This window comes from Oncorhynchus gorbuscha, linkage group LG05, assembly GCF_021184085.1.
Source record: "Oncorhynchus gorbuscha isolate QuinsamMale2020 ecotype Even-year linkage group LG05, OgorEven_v1.0, whole genome shotgun sequence".
In the NCBI taxonomy this organism is placed as follows: domain Eukaryota; kingdom Metazoa; phylum Chordata; class Actinopteri; order Salmoniformes; family Salmonidae; genus Oncorhynchus; species Oncorhynchus gorbuscha.
In genome coordinates, this window is record NC_060177.1 from 53786189 (window position 1) to 53804751 (window position 18563).

Below are 18563 nucleotides of genomic sequence, written 5' to 3' on the forward strand. Positions count from 1 at the left end.
GTGGAATATGTGATGAGGAAGAACCTGTGGGAGTTGTGGAAGATCGGCCTCTAACATGGTGGTTTAGGACGTCTGTGGCCAAGACCTGCTTTATGGTGTTTGTATAGGAGGAAGGTTAAAGATGTTAGGCTGCAAATATACGTTCAGGATATAGATCGGGTGTCTGAGTCAAAGTATTTTGAGTATGTGGTTTGATGAGAGGCTTACGTGGAAGAGACATGTTGAGTATATTGAAAATAGGGGATGAAGGTCCAGAACCTCATGAGGGTAGTGGCAGGATGTGATTGGGGGTCGGATAGACAAACACTGTTGTATATATATATCAGGCATTGATCAGGTCATCTTTGGATTATGGGTGCTTTGTATATGGATCGACAGCCAAAACGGTACTACAGCGCCTGGATAGGATACAGTCAAGGGCCCTGAGAGTGCTTGTTGGTGCCTTCAGGACGACACCACTTCTTGAGGCATTGCAGGTGGATAGTGGGGAACTGGCACTGAGGATAAAGCGGGACAAACGTGCATTAGCGTACTGGGAAAGGTTGAAAAGGAGTTCAAAAAGATATCCTGCGGTCATGGCAAATGGGGAATGTTGGGACCGAGGAGTGGGTAAGCAGAAGGGTGGACAATTGGGTAGAAAGTGGTAGAATATGGACCAGGGGAGAGCGAGAAAGGGCCGGCAATTGCATTGGGGAATGTTCCTCCGTGGTTGTTTCTGAAACCAAGTGTAGCTGTGGATATGATTGAGGGAAGGTGAGGACATGAGACTGGGTGTGGAGATGTATACATGTATACACACTACCGTTCAAAAGTTTGGAGTCACTTAGAAATGTCCTTGTTTTTGAAAGAAAAGCTCTTTTTTTGTCCATTTAAAATAACATCAAATTGATCAGAAATACAGTGACATTGTTAATGTTGTAAATGACTATTGTAGCTGAAAAAGGCTGATTGTTAATGGAATATCTACGTAGGCGTACAGAGGCCCATTATCAGCAACCATCACTCCTGTGTTCTAATGGCATGTTGTGTTAGCTAATCCAAGTTTATAATTTTAAAAGGCTAATTGATCATTAGAAAACCCCTTTGCAATTATGTTAGCAAGGCTGAAAGCTGTTATGCTGATTAAAGAAGCAATAAAACTGGCCTTCTTTAGACTAGTTGAGTATCTGGAGCATCAGCATTTGTGGGTTCAATTACAGGCTTAAAATGTTCAGAAACAAAGAACTTTCTTCTGTATCTCGTCAGTTTATTCGTGTTCTGAGAAATGAAGGCTATTCCATGTGAGAAATTGACAAGAAACTTAAGATCTCGAACAACACTGTGTACTAATCCCTTCACAGAACAGCACAAACCGACTCTAACCAGAATAGAAAGAGTGGGAGGCTCCAGTGCACAACTGAGCAAGAGGACAAGTACATTAGTGTCTAGTTTGAGAAACAGACACCTCACAAGTCCTCAACTAGCAACTTCATTAAATAGTATCCGCAAAACACGTGTGTGTGTATATATGTGTATGTACAGTTGAAGTTTACATACTGTACATCTTAGCCAAATACATTTAAACTCAGTTTTTCAAAATTCCTGACATTTAATCCTATTAAAAATTCTTCACAAGGTCCTTTGCTGTTGTTCTGGGATTGATTTGCAAGTTTCGCACCAAAGTACGTTCATCTCTAGGAGACAGAACACGTCTCCTTCCTGAGCGGTATGACGGTTGCGTGGTCCCATGGTGTTTATACTTGCGTACTATTGTTTGTAAAGATAAACGTGGTACCTTCAGGAGTTTGGAAATTGCTTCCAAGGATGAACCAGACTTGTGGAGGTCTACGATTTTTTTTCTGAGGTCTTGGCTGATTTCTTTTGATTTTCCCATGATGTCAAGCAAAGAAGCACTGAGTTTGAAGATAGGCATTGAAATACATCCACAGGTACACCTCCAATTGACTGAAATAATGTCAATTAGCCTATCAGAAGCTTCTAAAGCCATGACATAATTTTATGCAATTTTCCAAGCTGTTTAAAGGCACAGTCAACTTAGTGTATGTAAACTTCTGACCCACTGGAATTGTGATACAGTGAAATAATCGGTCTGTAAGCAATTGTTGGAAAAACGACTTGTGTCATGCACAAAGTAGATGTCCTAACTGACTTGCCAAAACTATAGTTTGTTATCAAGAAATGTGTGGAGTGGTTGAAAAACGAGTTTTAATGACTCCAACCTAAGTGTACGTACACTTCCGACTTCGTCTGTCTGTCTGTCAGATCATTTTTTAAATTTATTTTTAAGGATATATATATATATATATATATATATATATATATATATATATATATATATATATATATATATATATATATATATATATATATATATATATATATATATATATATATATATATATATACACACAGATGGTTCAAAGGATCCAGACAGTGGTAGTTAGGGGGCAAGAGTGTATATCCCAGATTTCAATGTTAGAGTATGTAAGTGGTTAACTGATTATGTGTCAGTGTAGGTGGCCGAGTTGATGGCCATGATTCTAGGTTTGAGATGGGTGAAGGAGGTGAAGCCATTCAGAGTGGTGATCTGCTCTGATTCAGCTGCAGTGTTGAGTAGTGTGAAGACGGGCAGGTCGGATAGGGGAGAGTTGTGTAGCTGCTAATGGGATTGGAGAGGATGGGAGTGGTGGTAAGCTTTTGTTGGGTTCCTCCCCAAGTGGGTGTGGAGGGTAATGAGAAGGCTGATGTGGTGGCTAAGAGTGCGGTGAGGAGAGAGGGTAGATATTCAGGTCCCGTTGGGCCGTGGGGATGTTAAGTACTTGATCCAGGCAAAAGGGCTCGATCTTTGGCAAAGCGAGTGGGATGCTAATGGTGAGAGGAAGCAATTTTATTGCATGCACCAGTCAGCTAAGGAAGAGGTGGGGAGTATGGGATGTAGTGCTGAATAGACTACAGTTTGGGCACACGGGTTTGAATGCCATTTTGTGAATGATTGGGTGACATGAAACAGGTCTGTGTGATGAGTGTTTAATGGAGGAAACGGTGGACCATGTGTTATTTTGTGAACTGTATGACGTAGATAGGGAGAGGTTGTGTGAAAGGGTTAGAGAGGCTGGACGGGGTTGGGGTTTAGGTGATGTAGTGGGGGGAGGAAAGCGGAGGGAAATGTTGTCTAGGGCTCTTTTTCACTTTCTTAGAGAAAATTGAATGAGGTAGGCTGTGACTGGCCTCACACTCCAGTACAGTAGGTGGTGGTGTATGTACCTTAAAAGTTGGATGCGATCCACCAACCCAATCTCAAAGAAGAAGAAGGAGAAAAGTTTGGGAAACGCTGCTCTAGTCTATTACAGTTATATTTATATTGTTATATTATGTGTAAAGGGATCTTTTGCTTTTTTGAACCAGTATTCCTCAACCCCACATTATCTCACCTGCTCAAAACCACACTCTCTCGCCTGCTAGTTCTTCAGTTCACATCCTCCCTTCCCTTAGCCTGCTTCCCTCTGGCTTGTTCTTTTAGGTGTTTGAGTCTGTGGAGGAGGTGGATCAGATCGAGACCGAGCCCAAGAGCAAAGAGGCCAAGCAGGTGCCCAAGATCCCCAATGGAGGAGCCCTGCCCAATGGGACCAGCTCCCCAGACTCGGGGCACCCCTCCTCTCGCAACTTCTCAGTCACCTCGGGCCTGTCAGACCGCTCTCTGAGCACAGAGGACAGCACTGCACCTGACACCACCCCTAAAAACATCACCAGCACTCCTCCACAGTTGGCTCCAGCCCCACAGAGCCCAGTCAGAGCCCATGAGGAAGAGTTGGAGGCAGATAGCCCAAAAGCCCAACCCCCGGCCCTGCAGGAGGAGAAGGACCTCCAGGCCAAGGAGGAAAAAGAGAGTGCGACCGAAGTGACCCAGGAGATTGAGGGCAACGAGACAGAAGTGCCAGATATAGAAATAGACAAAAATACAGTGACAGTAGAAGCAGAAATGCCAGAAGTAGAAATTGACAAGAAGACAGAGGTGCTAGAGATTGAAATGGACAAAAACACAGAGACAAGGGAGGACAAGGCAGCAGACCTAGGTGCGTTAGAGAGCCAGAAAATAGAGGAAGAAAATACACCCGTGACTGGACCTGCCGAGAAAGAGGTAAGGATCAATGAAAAGGGGGACATTGAGTTACCGAAAGCAGAAGTGGATGCTGTAGAAGAAACGGTGAAGTCCAAAACGGATGAGTTCAAAACAACGGAGGCTAAAGAGCCTGAGACAGAAGTGGTGAAAATGTTGGATGGAGAGCCAACCATGCGAGCAGACACAGAGGAGTTGCAGTCACTGGAAGCAGAGACATTGAAAACTCAAGAGTCAAGAGAAACAGAGGACGAAGGATCTGAACCAGAGTCTGTAGATCCAGAAGAGACTGAAACATCCCAAACAAACCATAGAGAGCCAAAAGAGGAGAAGGCATTGACATCAACGATGACTGCAGAAGCAATGGAGGACAAGACATCAGAATTCGAGGTTGAGCGAACTTCAGAGGCTGGAGAAACAAAGAGTGTGGAGAAGACAGAAACTGAGAAAGAAGTAGAAGCCAATGAGACTTTAAAATTTGAAGAGGTAACCGAAACAAAGGGGGTTAAGACGATGTCACACGAAGAAGTTGCAGAGGAAAATGTGGAGGACATTACAAAATCTAAGGAAGTGGGAAAAAGCGAGGAGGAGACCAAGCGGTCAGCGATGGAGAAGAATACAAGCCCCGTAGCAGACACCAGGGTGGCAAGGGCAATGGAAGCATTTGGTAGCACCACCCAGAGTGAGGAGGCTCTGGCCACCACGGAATCTGAGGAGTCTCCTTCAGCCATTGAGATGGCAAACGTCTCCATTGCCCCACTGTGGGACCGGATTGGTCCGTGTGACAGTTCCAGGGTCGGGGCTGCTCTCTCTGAGGGCTCAGTCCCCCATCTGGAGCTCCAACTGGAGGAGGAGGAGCAGTGCAAAACCAGCCCAGAGGGCACAGAGTTAAACTTGTCCGAGGAGCCTGAGATGGAGAGCATCTTCCCACAATTTGACTCCCTGACCGTGGGCAGAGAGCTGACAAACGAGGACATCTCTCCAGTGTCATCCATCGGAACCACCTATTCTGTAGGCACCTGCCATTTTATTTTCATAATAATCAAGATTTTGCTTTTTGTTTTTACAATTACGAGTAGGTTATGCTTAAACATTTTGTGTGTTTGGGGGCGGGGGGGTGCGCCTTTGTTGTAGCAAGAGCTTTTGGACATGTACACGATGAACCTGCACCGCATTGAGAAGGATGTCCAGAGGTGTGACAGGAACTACTGGTACTTTACCCCTGCCAACCTGGAGAAACTGCGCAACATCATGTGCAGGTAAAATAAAAACAATGTCTTTCATAATTCTCTAGTGCACTTTTGCAGAAAGGTTTGGAAATAATCTATAAGTCATTATGTTATGTGTGGACCTCAATGTCAAATGGGAAAATAGGAAGAATGAATGAGTTACACCCGCACGTGATGTCGACTTCTCTTCTCAGCTATATCTGGCAGCACCTGGAGATTGGCTATGTGCAGGGCATGTGTGACCTGCTGGCTCCCCTCCTTGTCATTCTGGATGATGGTGAGTTAACGCCGTTGAGGCAAGGCTGTGACTGTGTGTTCCTCCCTCACTCTCCTCCTTGGTATTTGCGATATGAATTTTGCGATGGAAGAAAAATGTGTCACCTTCATGAATATTTTGCATTCCGAAATTTGATTTGAGCAGTCTTTAAAAAAAAATCTAATCAAATCAAATTGTATTTGTCACATACACATTTTATTCTGCCCTTGAGTTGCGTTCCCATGCAAAACTAGACAGATAGCTAACAACTAAGTCTTCAATAAAACTCCCAAGGCGTGACTTTTCTTGAATGAATATATTGAAACGTTTATGTTGTGAAACTGCAAAATACAGAAAAGAATATACTTTAGTGTTCAATTCACACCGACATACTACCGACATACTGTAATGTACATTAAACATTTGAAGTTGCATAAATACAAAGCACGAGCTAAGGTACCATGCATCTGGCATGATGCCAAACCATATAGCTAATTGTTAACCATATGGTAATTGCTCCTTTCATTACTCTAATAATGTATAACCATCTATGTAGAATAACAAAGCATATTACACTAAAACCAGTAACAAAACTACAGTATTGTATATTTTACAATTCGTTTGCATGACGCATGAGCAAAGTAATACAGCTAACGACATACACAAAAGGCATTGCAATTTGTGAGTAAATGCAACCAACATTGATATGTAAGAAACTCTATCAATAACAAGATTATCATCATTAGCTAAATGCTTGAATCCAACTTACAAACAAATATTTTTCCAAGGCTGAAGCGTGACAAGAAATAACTACATTGAAAGACCTGCACCGTAGCGTTGTTTGTAGCTGCTTCTTTGCGTGCAAAACAAATTCTGAACTTCCCGTTTGCGTTGTCTTTCTAAGTACCAGAAAGCGCCACTAGGGGGCAAATAACACCATTGAACACAATAAAAATCCAATTTAACCATTGTAATAAAATAATCTGTTACCTTCTAACAGGATGGCAGCACACACATGGATAGCAGATGTTAATGCGAGTGTAGCGAAATGCTTGTGCTTCTAGTTCTGACAATGTAGTAATAACCAACAAGTAATCTAGCTAACAATTCCAAAACTACTACCTTATAGACAAGTGTAAGGGGATAAAGAATATCTACATAAAGATATATAAATGCGTGATGGTACAGAGCGGCATAGGCAAGATATGGTATTGAGTACAGTATATACATATGAGATGAGTATGTAAACAAAGTGGCATAGTTAAAGTGGCTAGTGATACATATATTACATAAAGATGCAGTAGATGATATATAGTACAGTATATATGTATACATATGAGATTAATAATGTAGGGTATGTAAACATTATATTAGGTAGCATTGTTTAAAGTGACTAGTGATATATTTTACATCATTTCCCATCAATTCCCATTATTAAAGTGGCTGGAGTTGAGTCAGTGTGTTGACAGAAAGCCACTCAATGTTAGTGGTGGCTGTTTAACAGTCTGATGGCCTTGAGATAGAAGCTGTTTTTCAGTCTCTCGGTCCCAGCTTTGATGCACCTTTACTGACCTCGCCTTATGGATGATAGCGGGGTGAACAGGCAGTGGCTCGGGTGGTTGTTGTCCTTGATGATCTTTATGGCCTTCCTGTGACATCGGGTGGTGTAGGTGTCCTGGAGGGCAGGTAGTTTGCCCCCGGTGATGCGTTGAGCAGACCTCACTACCCTCTGGAGAGCCTTACGGTTGTGGGCGGAGCAGTTGCCGTACCAGGCGGTGATACAGCCCGAAAGGATGCTCTCGATTGTGCATCTGTAGAAGTTTGTGAGTGCTTTTGGTGACAAGCCAAATTTCTTCAGCCTCCTGCTGCGCCTTCTTCACGATGCTGTCTGTGTGGGTGGACCAATTCAGTTTGTCTGTGATGTGTACGCCGAGGAACTTAAAACTTACTACCCTCTCCACTACTGTTCCATCGATGTGGATAGGGGGGTGTTCCCTCTGCTGTTTCCTGAAGTCCACAATCATCTCCTTAGTTTTGTTGACGTTGAGTGTGACACATATAGATGTAGGATCTTAATTTGATCACTCTTTTGTTGCTGAAAATTGCAGGAAGTGCAGATGAGCTTCGTGATTTACATAATTTCACTGAAAACCCACACTAACGCACAGTTATATTAACGGTATTTCACTTCATGTAGCCTACTTTTGGCCAGTTAATAGCCTAACCACCAATCAAGGAACATAACTGACTAAACATTCAAATCCTGTTTCGACAGGATTATTTTTCTGTGGCAATAGGTCAAATTAAGATTCTACATAAGCTTAGTCAAACGACAATCAGTCAATGAGACTCATCATAGACTATCTCTATCATATGGCAGTATTGGAATGTGAAGAAAGAGTACAATGAATATGATCTTATTTTTTATTTATTTTATTTTTTTATTTCACCTTTATTTAACCAGGTAGGCTAGTTGAGAACAAGTTCTCATTTGCAACTGCGACCTGGCCAAGATAAAAGCATAGCAGTGTGAACAGACAACACAGAGTTACACATGGAATAAACAATTAACAAGTCAATAACACAGTAGAAAAAAATGGGCAGTCTATATACAATGTGTGCAAAAGGCATGAGGAGGTAGGCGAATAATACAGTTTTGCAGATTAACACTGGAGTGATAAATGATCAGGTCATGTACAGGTAGAGATATTGGTGTGCAAAAGAGCAGAAAAATAAATAAATAAAAACAGTATAAAAAACAGTATGGGAATGAGGTAGGTGAAAATGGGTGGGCTATTTTCCTATAGACTATGTACAGCTGCAGCGATCGGTTAGCTGCTCGGATAGCTGATGTTTGAAGTTGGTGAGGGAGATAAGTCTCCAACTTCAGCGATTTTTGCAATTCGTTCCAGTCACAGGCAGCAGAGTACTGGAACGAAAGGCGGCCAAATGATGTGTTGGCTTTAGGGATGATCAGTGAGATACACCTGCTGGAGCGCGTGCTACGGATGGGTGTTGCCATCGTGACCAGTGAACTGAGATAAGGCGGAGCTATACCTAGCATGGACTTGTAGATGACCTGGAGCCAGTGGGTCTGGCGACGAATATGTAGTGAGGGCCAGCCGACTAGAGCATACAAGTCGCAGTGGTGGGTGGTATAAGGTGCTTTAGTGACAAAACGGATGGCACTGTGATAGACTGCATCCAGTTTGCTGAGTAGAGTGTTGGAAGCCATTTTGTAGATGACATCGCCGAAGTCGAGGATCGGTAGGATAGTCAGTTTAACTAGGGTAAGCTTGGCAGCGTGAGTGAAGGAGGCTTTGTTGCGGAATAGAAAGCCGACTCTTGATTTGATTTTCGATTGGAGATGTTTGATGTGGGTCTGGAAGGAGAGTTTGCAGTCTAGCCAGACACCTAGGTACTTATAGATGTCCACATATTCAAGGTCGGAACCATCCAGGGTGGTGATGCTAGTCGGGCATGCGGGTGCAGGCAGCGATCGGTTGAAAAGCATGCATTTGGTTTTACTCGCATTTAAGAGCAGTTGGAGGCCACGGAAGGAGTGCTGTATGGCATTGAAGCTCGTTTGGAGGTTAGATAGCACAGTGTCCAATGACGGGCCGAAAGTATATAGAATGGTGTCGTCTGCGTAGAGGTGGATCAGGGAATCGCCCGCAGCAAGAGCAACATCATTGATATACACAGAGAAAAGAGTCGGCCCGAGAATTGAACCCTGTGGCACCCCCATAGAGACTGCCAGAGGACCGGACAGCATGCCCTCCGATTTGACACACTGAACTGTCTGCAAAGTAATTGGTGAACCAGGCAAGGCAGTCATCCGAAAAACCGAGGCTGTAGAGTCTGCCGATAAGAATATGGTGATTGACAGAGTCGAAAGCCTTGGCGAGGTCGATGAAGACTGCTGCACAGTACTGTCTTTTATGAAACAGAGGACAGGGATACTGTTGTGCTTCAGGGAGGACAACAGAAATGGCGATGGAAGTGGACCGCTCAACATTTCTGTCTTTCCTCAATCTCTCTCCCGGTCTTTCCTCATCTCTCCCTGTGTCTTTTTTCTCTCTCTCTCTCACTCAGAGGCCATGGCCTTCAGCTGTTTCACTGAGCTCATGAAGCGGATGAATCAGAACTTCCCCCATGGCGGTGGCATGGACACTCAATTTGCCAACATGCGCTCTCTCATCCAGGTGAGGCCAGAGACACTTTGTAACTTCTATATATACACTAATGTATGTATTCAGACCCTTGACTTTTTCCACATTTTGTTACATTACAGCCTTATTCTAAAATGAAGGTGAAAAAAACTATTGAATTCATCGATCTACACACAATAGTCCATAGTGACAAAGCATAAACAGGTTTTTAGAAATGTTTGCACATTTTTTTGTAAATGAATACAAACATAAACTGGTATCACATTTACATAAGTATTCAGACCCTTTACTCAGTACTTTGTTGAAGTACCTTTAGCAGCGATTACAGCATAGAGTTTTTTGGGGGTATAACGCTACAAGCTTGGCACACCTATATTTGGGGAGTTTCTCCCATTCTTCTCTGCAGATCCTCTCAAATTCTGTTAGGTTGGATGGGGAGCATCTCGGCAGAGCTATTGTCAGATGTCTCCAGAGATGTTTTATTGGGTTCAAGTCTGGGCTCTGGCTGGGCCACATAAGGACATTCAGAGACTTTTCCCGAAGCCACTCCTGCTCTGTCTTGGCTATGTGCTTAGGGTCATTGTCCTGTTGGAAGGTGAACCTTCGCCCCAGTCTGAGATCCTGAGTGCTCTGGAGCAGGTTTTCATCAAGGATCTCTCTATACTTGGCTCTGTTCATCTTTCCCTCGATCCTGACTAGTCTCCATGATTGGTGGAGTGCTGCAGAGATGGTTGTACTTCTAGAAGGTTCTTCCATTTCCACAGAGGAAGTCTGGAGCTCTGCCAAAGTGACCATCATGTTCTTGGTCACCTCCCTGACCAAGGCCCTTCTCCCCGATTGCTCAGTTTGGCCGGACGAACAGCTCTAGGAAGAGTCTTGGTGGTTCCTAACTTCTTCCAATTAAGAATGATGGAGGACACTGTGTTCTTGGGGACCTTCAATGCTGAATACATTTTTCGGTACCCTTCCCCAGATCTGTGCCTCGAAACAATCCTGTCTCTGAGCTCTACGGACAATTCCTTAAACCTCATGACTTGTTTTTTGCTCTGACATGCACTGTCAATCGTGAGACCTTATAGAGCCAGGTGTGTGCCTTTCCAAATCATGTCCAATCAATTAAATTGACCACAGAAACATCTCAAGGATGATCAATGGAAACAGGATGCACCAACAAAGGAGGGACCAACTCCATATTAATTCCCATTATACTTTTAGTCAAGTAATATATTTTGGCATGCATCCAGTTTTCATGAATAGTAGGATACAGTGAATATAACACATCCAACTTTGTTCTCCACTAACCTCCCCCCTCTCTTCCCCGACCCATTTCCTCTACTCCCCCCCAACCCATCCCTCTTCCTTCAACTGTCTGTTTGCCCTCTCCCCTCCTCCTTCCTCTCTCCTCTTATCCCTCTGTAGATCCTGGATTCTGAGCTCTTTGAGCTCATGCACCAAAATGGCGACTACACCCACTTCTACTTCTGCTACCGATGGTTCCTTCTAGACTTAAAGCGTGGTAATAATTACATCCTGCTATTAGGGGATTTTATACCATAGAAAATGCCAATTAAACTGAGTGTTTTCATACCGGCAACCAAATGTCAAACAGAAAAGAAGAAGGCTAACAAGACCTAGTTTTAATGAGCCGTTTCCACATCAAAGATATGGCAAGATCACTCAGGAAAAACAGGCCCACCTGGGTAACTAGGGGGCCCTGCCTTGGTTGGGTAACTGATTCAGGGTCGGTCCTAGCCTTTTGGGGGCCCTAAGCGAGAATTGGTTGGGGGGCCCACATACCTGGCAAAATATTTTAGTCCCCCCCCCCCTTGACGGCAGAGAGAGAGTTAATCTTCTGCAATTGTACACATCTTGCCATGTAGCGGAGAGTCATTTTCTTTTCAGTCTTAAAGCCAATTACCTGAAATCCGACACATTTTGCCATGACTTATGCCATGTTATTGATATCTGAGTGAGAGTGACGAACAACATCAATGGGGGCCTCCCGGGGCCTATGATTTGTTAATCCGGCTCTGCCATACCCCAACCACACCTGACTTCTGCATCCACTGTACCTTTTTCTTTCTCAGAGCTGGTGTATGACGATGTGTTTGCGGTGTGGGAAACCATCTGGGCAGCAAAGTACGCCTCCTCTGGCCACTTTGTCCTCTTTATCGCTCTGGCACTGGTGGAGGTCTACCGGGACATCATTCTGGAGAACAACATGGACTTCACCGACATCATTAAGTTTTTCAACGGTACACCGTCTTAACAATGAAATCAACATTCATTCAATTGTTTGTGGAGCATTGGAAGTCTGGAGTCTTTCTTCACACAGTTGCACTAGTTTAAAAGTTACCCTTCACCGCGACGCAGGTGTTTTTTAAGAAAATCAAACTTAAAATTGAGCCTGCTCCCACAGTGCTACAGTGTGACGCTAGCAAAAGAGAAACTAAAACGTTTCAACCAGCATATCGAGAGCTTAGGTCAGTGGAATCAGTGGAATCACAGTGGAATCAACACTACGTATTGTGGTTACTCGACTGTCGAAGTTGATTTCCGTTAACTGTATGAGTGAAAGACATGGGTGAGGCCTCATCATTCTTCCCAGAATGCTTTGTTGCAGGCAGATTTTTTTATAATTCATTGTTTTAGTATCTACGTTTCTGCATGCACATTGATTGATTAATTGATCTTACACTATACAGAGATAAGTAACTTACCTTTTTCTAAACTAATCCAATTTGTAAATGGTTGGATTTATTGCACCTGTTACTAAAATGGTTGTTCCAGTTTAGATGGTTTAGGTAATCTTGTTTATCAAGTCCTTCACCATTGCAGTCATTCTGAATGATAAAATATTCATAGTGTTGAAAAAAACTCTGGCTGGATTCCATTAGGAATTACTAATCACTTCACTAACCATCTTATTGTGGCTTGCAGGTCAGATGTAGCACTATATTCAGACCACAATGTTGGGGATAACCAGGCCACAACTAAAGGCCTTATAAAATGTATAATATATGGTCATAGAGGGTTTAATTTGAATTTAAACTCACTCACTTAGGCAATCACTTGGTTAAGGCTTCAGGACTAGTTATTCAATGCAACAACCATGGCTCTGTCACTAACAGCACAGTCATGGGTGGGTATCTCTCACATTCACTTGAAATTTGTAAGTCGCTCTGGATAAGAGCGTCTGCTAAATGACTTAAATGTAATGTAATGTAAAGGCATGCTGGGAAATATGCAACAAAAAAAATCCTTTACTTAACTAGGCAAGTCAACGACGGCCTAGAAACATTGGGTTAACTGCCTTGTTCAGGGGCAGAACGATAGATTTTTACCTTGTCAGCTCGGGGATGCGATCTTGCAACCTTTTGGTTACGAGTCCCACTCCTCTTTCTATTCTGGTTAGGGCCAGTTTGCGTTGTTCTGTGACTGGAGTAGTACATAGCTCTGTACGAGATCTCCAGTTTCTTGGCAGTTTTTCGCATGGAATAGCCTTCATTTCTCAGAACAAGAATAGACTGACGAGTTTCAGAAGAAAGTTCTTTGTTTCTGGCCATTTTGAGCCTGTAATCGAACCCACAAATGCTGATGCTCCAGATACTCAACTAGTCTAAAGAAGGCCAGTTTTATTGCTTCTTTAATCAGAACAACAGTTTTCAGCTGTGTTAACATAATTGCAAAAGGGCTTTCTAATGATCAATTAGCCTTTTAAAATGATCAACTTAGGCTAGCTAACACAACATGCCATTGGAACACAGGAGTGATGGTTGCTGATAATGGGCCTCTGTACGCCTATGTTGATATTCCATTAAAAATATCTGCCTTTTCCAGCTACAATAGTAATTTACAACATTAACAATGTCTACACTGTATTTCTGATCAATTTGATGTTATTTTAATTGCATTTTTTATTTTTATATTTCAAAAACAAGGACATTTCTAAGTGACGCCAAACTTTTGAACAGTATAATTTTAACATATTTATTGTAGCATATAAATGAATAGGCTACTTTATGGCCAACAGAGGCAAATGTACAGTATCAGTTTCATTGAGGACTTTTCCCTATAAAATGAACCACGCAAGGGAGTTCCAAAACTTCCATTTCAAATTTCAATTCGGGCAGACCCGAGACCCAAGAACTGAGCATGCATAAAACACTTAGCTTGATACCGTTTTCTTTAAGCAAAGTCAACATTAGAATGCAGTTTAAACCACCTCAGAGCAAATGTATGTAATTCGCTAAAAGTGCGCCCAAAGACGTTTCCCACTGCTGCTTTGTCTCCACTAAGTGTGTGTGTGCTGCTCCCTCTCCTCTCGCTCATAAGACTCAGACAAGTTTCCCATCAAAGTGGAAACTTGTGGCCCAACATAAATTTGGTCACAACAGACAATGCAAGTAATATTGTGAATGCTGAACATTGTGAATGGGATTATATTTACCCGCTGTACTCAAACCCAAAATTGTATGTGTACAGTACTACAATACCTTTTTTTTAAATAGTAAACTGTCTACCACCTTGCAGCAGCTAATATGAAACACTCGAATAGGGCAAAAGCTGTAGATTACAGATTGTTTGATGTGGAGCGTTCCACTGTTTTAATTTCCTAGAGAAATCTAAAAGTGCTTTTTTTTTATTTTATTGTAATTTCCCACTTTGTCAATAGCTGAAAGGCAAATAATAATGTTGAATGAGTACCTGTGCTGAGTAAGTTAATGGTTCAATGAATAACACACACAAAATAAATATGGTATTATAGCCTTGTGCATCAATGTTGGAAGTGATCCAGCGGGAATGAAATCTTCTCATCTCCTTTCAGAAATGGCTGAGCATCACAACAGCAAGCAGATCCTGACACTGGCCCGGGAACTGGTGTGCAAGGTGCAGACTCTCATTGAGAACAAGTGATCTCCAGGAGTCATCCACTTCTCTTCCTCAACAGTCTTTCTCAAACATAGAGATAGATAGAGGACTCATATTTGTATCTGTTCTATTATAGCGTCTGTGACAGCATGGGCAGTGCCGTTGAGGCCATCTCCATTTGAAAGTAGTCGATTTTCTTCTTTACGATTGGCTGATCCCTCCTGATGACAAGGTGCTGCCCATGCTAAAACAGCGTTTTCGCTAATAGAGACCTCTATCATTCTCTGTGGTCAGTTTGAACAGCTGCAACCGAACAGAGAGATCAGGGTCCAGTTCATTAGGCACCAAATGGAATAAAACAGACATAGGGAGGCACTACTTAGACTAGTCCTATAAGAAACTGTCAATTTCATTTTCAGTCACAATGTTTTCAATTGCGTGCCTTGATGAACATGACTGAGATGTGCTCCACTTTTCACTGCCTTCTCCTTATCTATGTAATACCAGCCGGTACTCTGTCATTTCAGGTCATGTCATGGAACACCAAGGGAAGGGTCACTTTTACCTCCAGTTATTCTGTCAGGGAAACAGTTTGATTTATTTTTAATTGTTAACTGTGACATATACTTAGTCATCATAGGATGTATGTGGTATGCCTTGTAGACACTGGCCTGTCTTGATTGAAGTGGGGTTAGAATTAGAGGTCGACCGATTAATCGGAATGGCCGATTTCAAGTTTTCATAACAATCGGAAATCTATTTTTGGGCCCGATTTAAACAAAATATATATTTTTTAATTGTTTTATACCTTTACTTAACTAGGCAAGTCAGTCAAGAACACATTTTTATTTTCAATGACGGCCTAGGAACGGTGGGTTAACTGCCTCGTTCAGGGGCAGAACGACAGATTTTCACCTAGTCAGCTCGGGGGATCCAATCTTGCAAAATTACAGTTAATTAGTCCAACGCAATAACGACCTGCCTCTCTCTCGTTGCACTCCACAAAGAGACTGCCTGTTATGCGAATGCAGTAAGCCCAGGTAAGTTGCTAGAGAGCATTAAACTTAGCTTATAAAAAAACAATCAATCATAATCACTAGTTAACTACACATGGTTGATGATATTACTAGATATTATCTAGCGTGTCCTGCGTTGCATACAATCTGACTGAGCGTACAAGTATCTAAGTATCTGACTGAGCGGTGGTAGGCAGAAGCAGGCGCGTAAACATTCATTCAAACAGCACTTTCATGCGTTTTGCCAGCAGCTCTTTGTTGTGCGTCAAGCATTGCACTGTTTATGACTTCAAGCCTATCAACTCCCGAGATGTGGCTGGTGTAACCGAAGTGAAATGGCTAGCTAGTTTGCGAGCGCTAATAGTGTTTCAAACGTTACTCACTCTGAGCCTTCTAGTAGTTGTTCCCCTTGCTCTGCATGGGTAAAGCTGCTTCGATGGTGGCTGTTGTCGTTGTGTTGCTGGTTCGAGCCCAGGGAGGAGCAAGGAGAGGGACGGAAACTATACTGTTACACTGGCAATACTAAAGTGCCTATAAGAACATCCAATAGTCAAAGGTTAATGAAATACAAATGGTATAGAGGAAAATAGGCCTATAATTCCTATAATAACTACAACCTAAAACTTCCTACCTGGGAATATTGAAGACTCGTGTTAAAAGGAACCACCAGCTTTCATATGTTCTGAGCAAGGAACTGAAACATTAGCTTTCTTACATAGCACATATTACACTTTTACTTTATTCTCCAACACTTTGTTTTTGCATTATTTAAACCAAATTGAACATGTTTCATTATTTACTCGAGGCTAAATTGATTTTATTGATGTATTATAATAAGTTAAAATAAGTGTTCATTCAGTATTGTTGTAATTGTCATTAGAAATACATTTCTTCTTCTTTTTTTTAAAAATCGGCATCGGCTTTTTTGGTCCTCCAATAATCGGCATCGGCGGTGAAATATCATAATCGGTCGACCTCTAGTTAGAATATACATACACAAGGCTGGTTTCACAGACCCAGTTCAAATGAATATAGAAAAGAATTCTGCCATAGTTACTCAAGAACTGAATATCGGTTAAACATTTAATTTTATTTAAAAAAAAACAAGATTAACAATTAGTCCTGGAATATTTTAAGATGTGATAGTTACCAAGAATATTTATTAAAGTGCAATTCAGTACAGGAGTAGGATTAACCTGGTTGAGTGAAATGTCCATAATGTTGGAGTTTAAACTTATATTTACAGCCTGTCTGGAGCAGTAGTTTACCTACGTAAATTAGTTAACAGGTAATGTGCCTGCTAGATGTGCCAAAGGACAGCATTAGGGAGAAAATTAAATCAGCTTCGATTTTCTACTGTGTTGAATAAGTAGACTACCTCGCAAGTAACCTTGTCCCAAGTAAGTTGTTACTGCATGTAGGTAGATGTTATATCACAATATACTTGAGAATTTATAGGACTATAGGACTCCCGATCACGGCCGGTTCACCCTTTAAAGAATAGAATGGTAACTTCTTACGGGGAGACAAGAAAAGTCAGACAGTTAAAAATAGGATTTTCCTCTTCCTTCCATCTTTCATTAAATCACTGGTTTCTACATTATTTGTTAAACTCCCAAATCAGCCATGTCCTAACAGACACCTGCCACATGTCTGTATCACCTGTAAACCTGTGTGTATGGGCACGACGTGTGGCACTGCACACTGGTAGGAGTCATGAATCAGTTGGAGCCATGTCAGCAATGGGCAGAGTTTTGATTTTCTCATTCTGCCTTTTGTCTATTCTATATTATGTCTCTGTATACTGTTGTGTATGAATTGTACTTTAAATGAGAACTAGACAAAGGTCATTTTCAACCTTCAAAACATATATTTATGATACATATATGATCGTACATGTGACTTATGGTTGTCTGAGCAGAAATGAGTCCCAAAAAACAGTTGACTATTTAACATTGGTCTTATTTCTTTTTAAATGATTGATATACTCCAGTGAGCCACTCTATATTCTGTCAGTTTTGTTGCTTTCTCAGAACCTTGTCTTCTGGCATTTCATGTTCCACTGTACTTTTAGTCCACTTCTTAATGTTTTTTGTTTTTCTTTTGGAGAAGTGGTTGGCTGCATTTGCAGAGAGAGTGGAAAAAAGATTCAAAAAATAATGATGTATTCAGTTTTGCTTTAAAAGTTGGAACATAATGGTGAATATCCTATTAGATAGAGCACAATAGCTGGGCTGTGACAATTGCCAATCATGGTTGCCAATTTAAGGTTGGGGGATGCTTAGATCCCAGGCCAGCAAGATCAAGACTGATATGGATATGAATTTTGGCCTTAGAAATCCATCTAAAACGGGTGATCTAGGAAACGGATGAAGGATTAGGGTGTTTCACTATATCTTGAAGTAGCTAGTAAAGATTTGTGGGGGAGAACATGTGTGCGCTTTCATTCCCTTAAACTACTGCTAATTGTAAATGAATGTTTCGTGAACCACCATTCCTGTTTTCCATTGCCTAGGTAGAACATCATTTCAGTTCTACCAGTGTTGTTTCATGAATGTGTTGACACCTGTTGCATTGAGTATTGATGGTTCTCTGTGAAGGCAAACTGCTGTATGTCACACCAGAATAAGAACCAAACAGTTGTATTATCTTGTAACATCTATTTATTAGTTAACATATTTATTTATTTATGAAGTTTCTGCTTTTGTATGTAAAGGTCATATACTTGTTACTTTGTGGTCAGTAAAAGAAAATACACTGCTCAAAAAAATAAAGGGAACACCAAAACAACACAATGTAACTCCAAGTCAATCACACTTCTGTGAAATCAAACTGTCCACTTAGGTAGCAACACTGATTGACAAATTTCACATGCTGTTGTGCAAATGGAATAGACAACAG

General features: G+C 41.7%; 1 protein-coding gene across 3 annotated transcripts in view; it reads left to right on the forward strand.

Annotated features, from left to right (window-relative positions):
* Nucleotides 1-15464, forward strand: part of LOC124036052 (small G protein signaling modulator 1-like) — an 83954-nt gene extending 68490 nt beyond the window's left edge. For 2 of the 3 annotated variants that reach the window (XM_046350157.1, XM_046350159.1), the window contains 7 exons: nt 3521-5128; nt 5252-5376; nt 5541-5623; nt 9698-9807; nt 11194-11290; nt 11862-12029; nt 14603-15464. In XM_046350157.1, the coding sequence (XP_046206113.1) occupies nt 3521-5128; nt 5252-5376; nt 5541-5623; nt 9698-9807; nt 11194-11290; nt 11862-12029; nt 14603-14691 (2280 nt within the window). In that variant the 3' untranslated portion in view covers nt 14692-15464. The remainder of the gene's footprint in view (nt 1-3520; nt 5129-5251; nt 5377-5540; nt 5624-9697; nt 9808-11193; nt 11291-11861; nt 12030-14602) is intronic. The other variant, XM_046350158.1, reaches the window with a different exon arrangement.
* Nucleotides 15465-18563: the final 3099 nt, after the last annotated feature.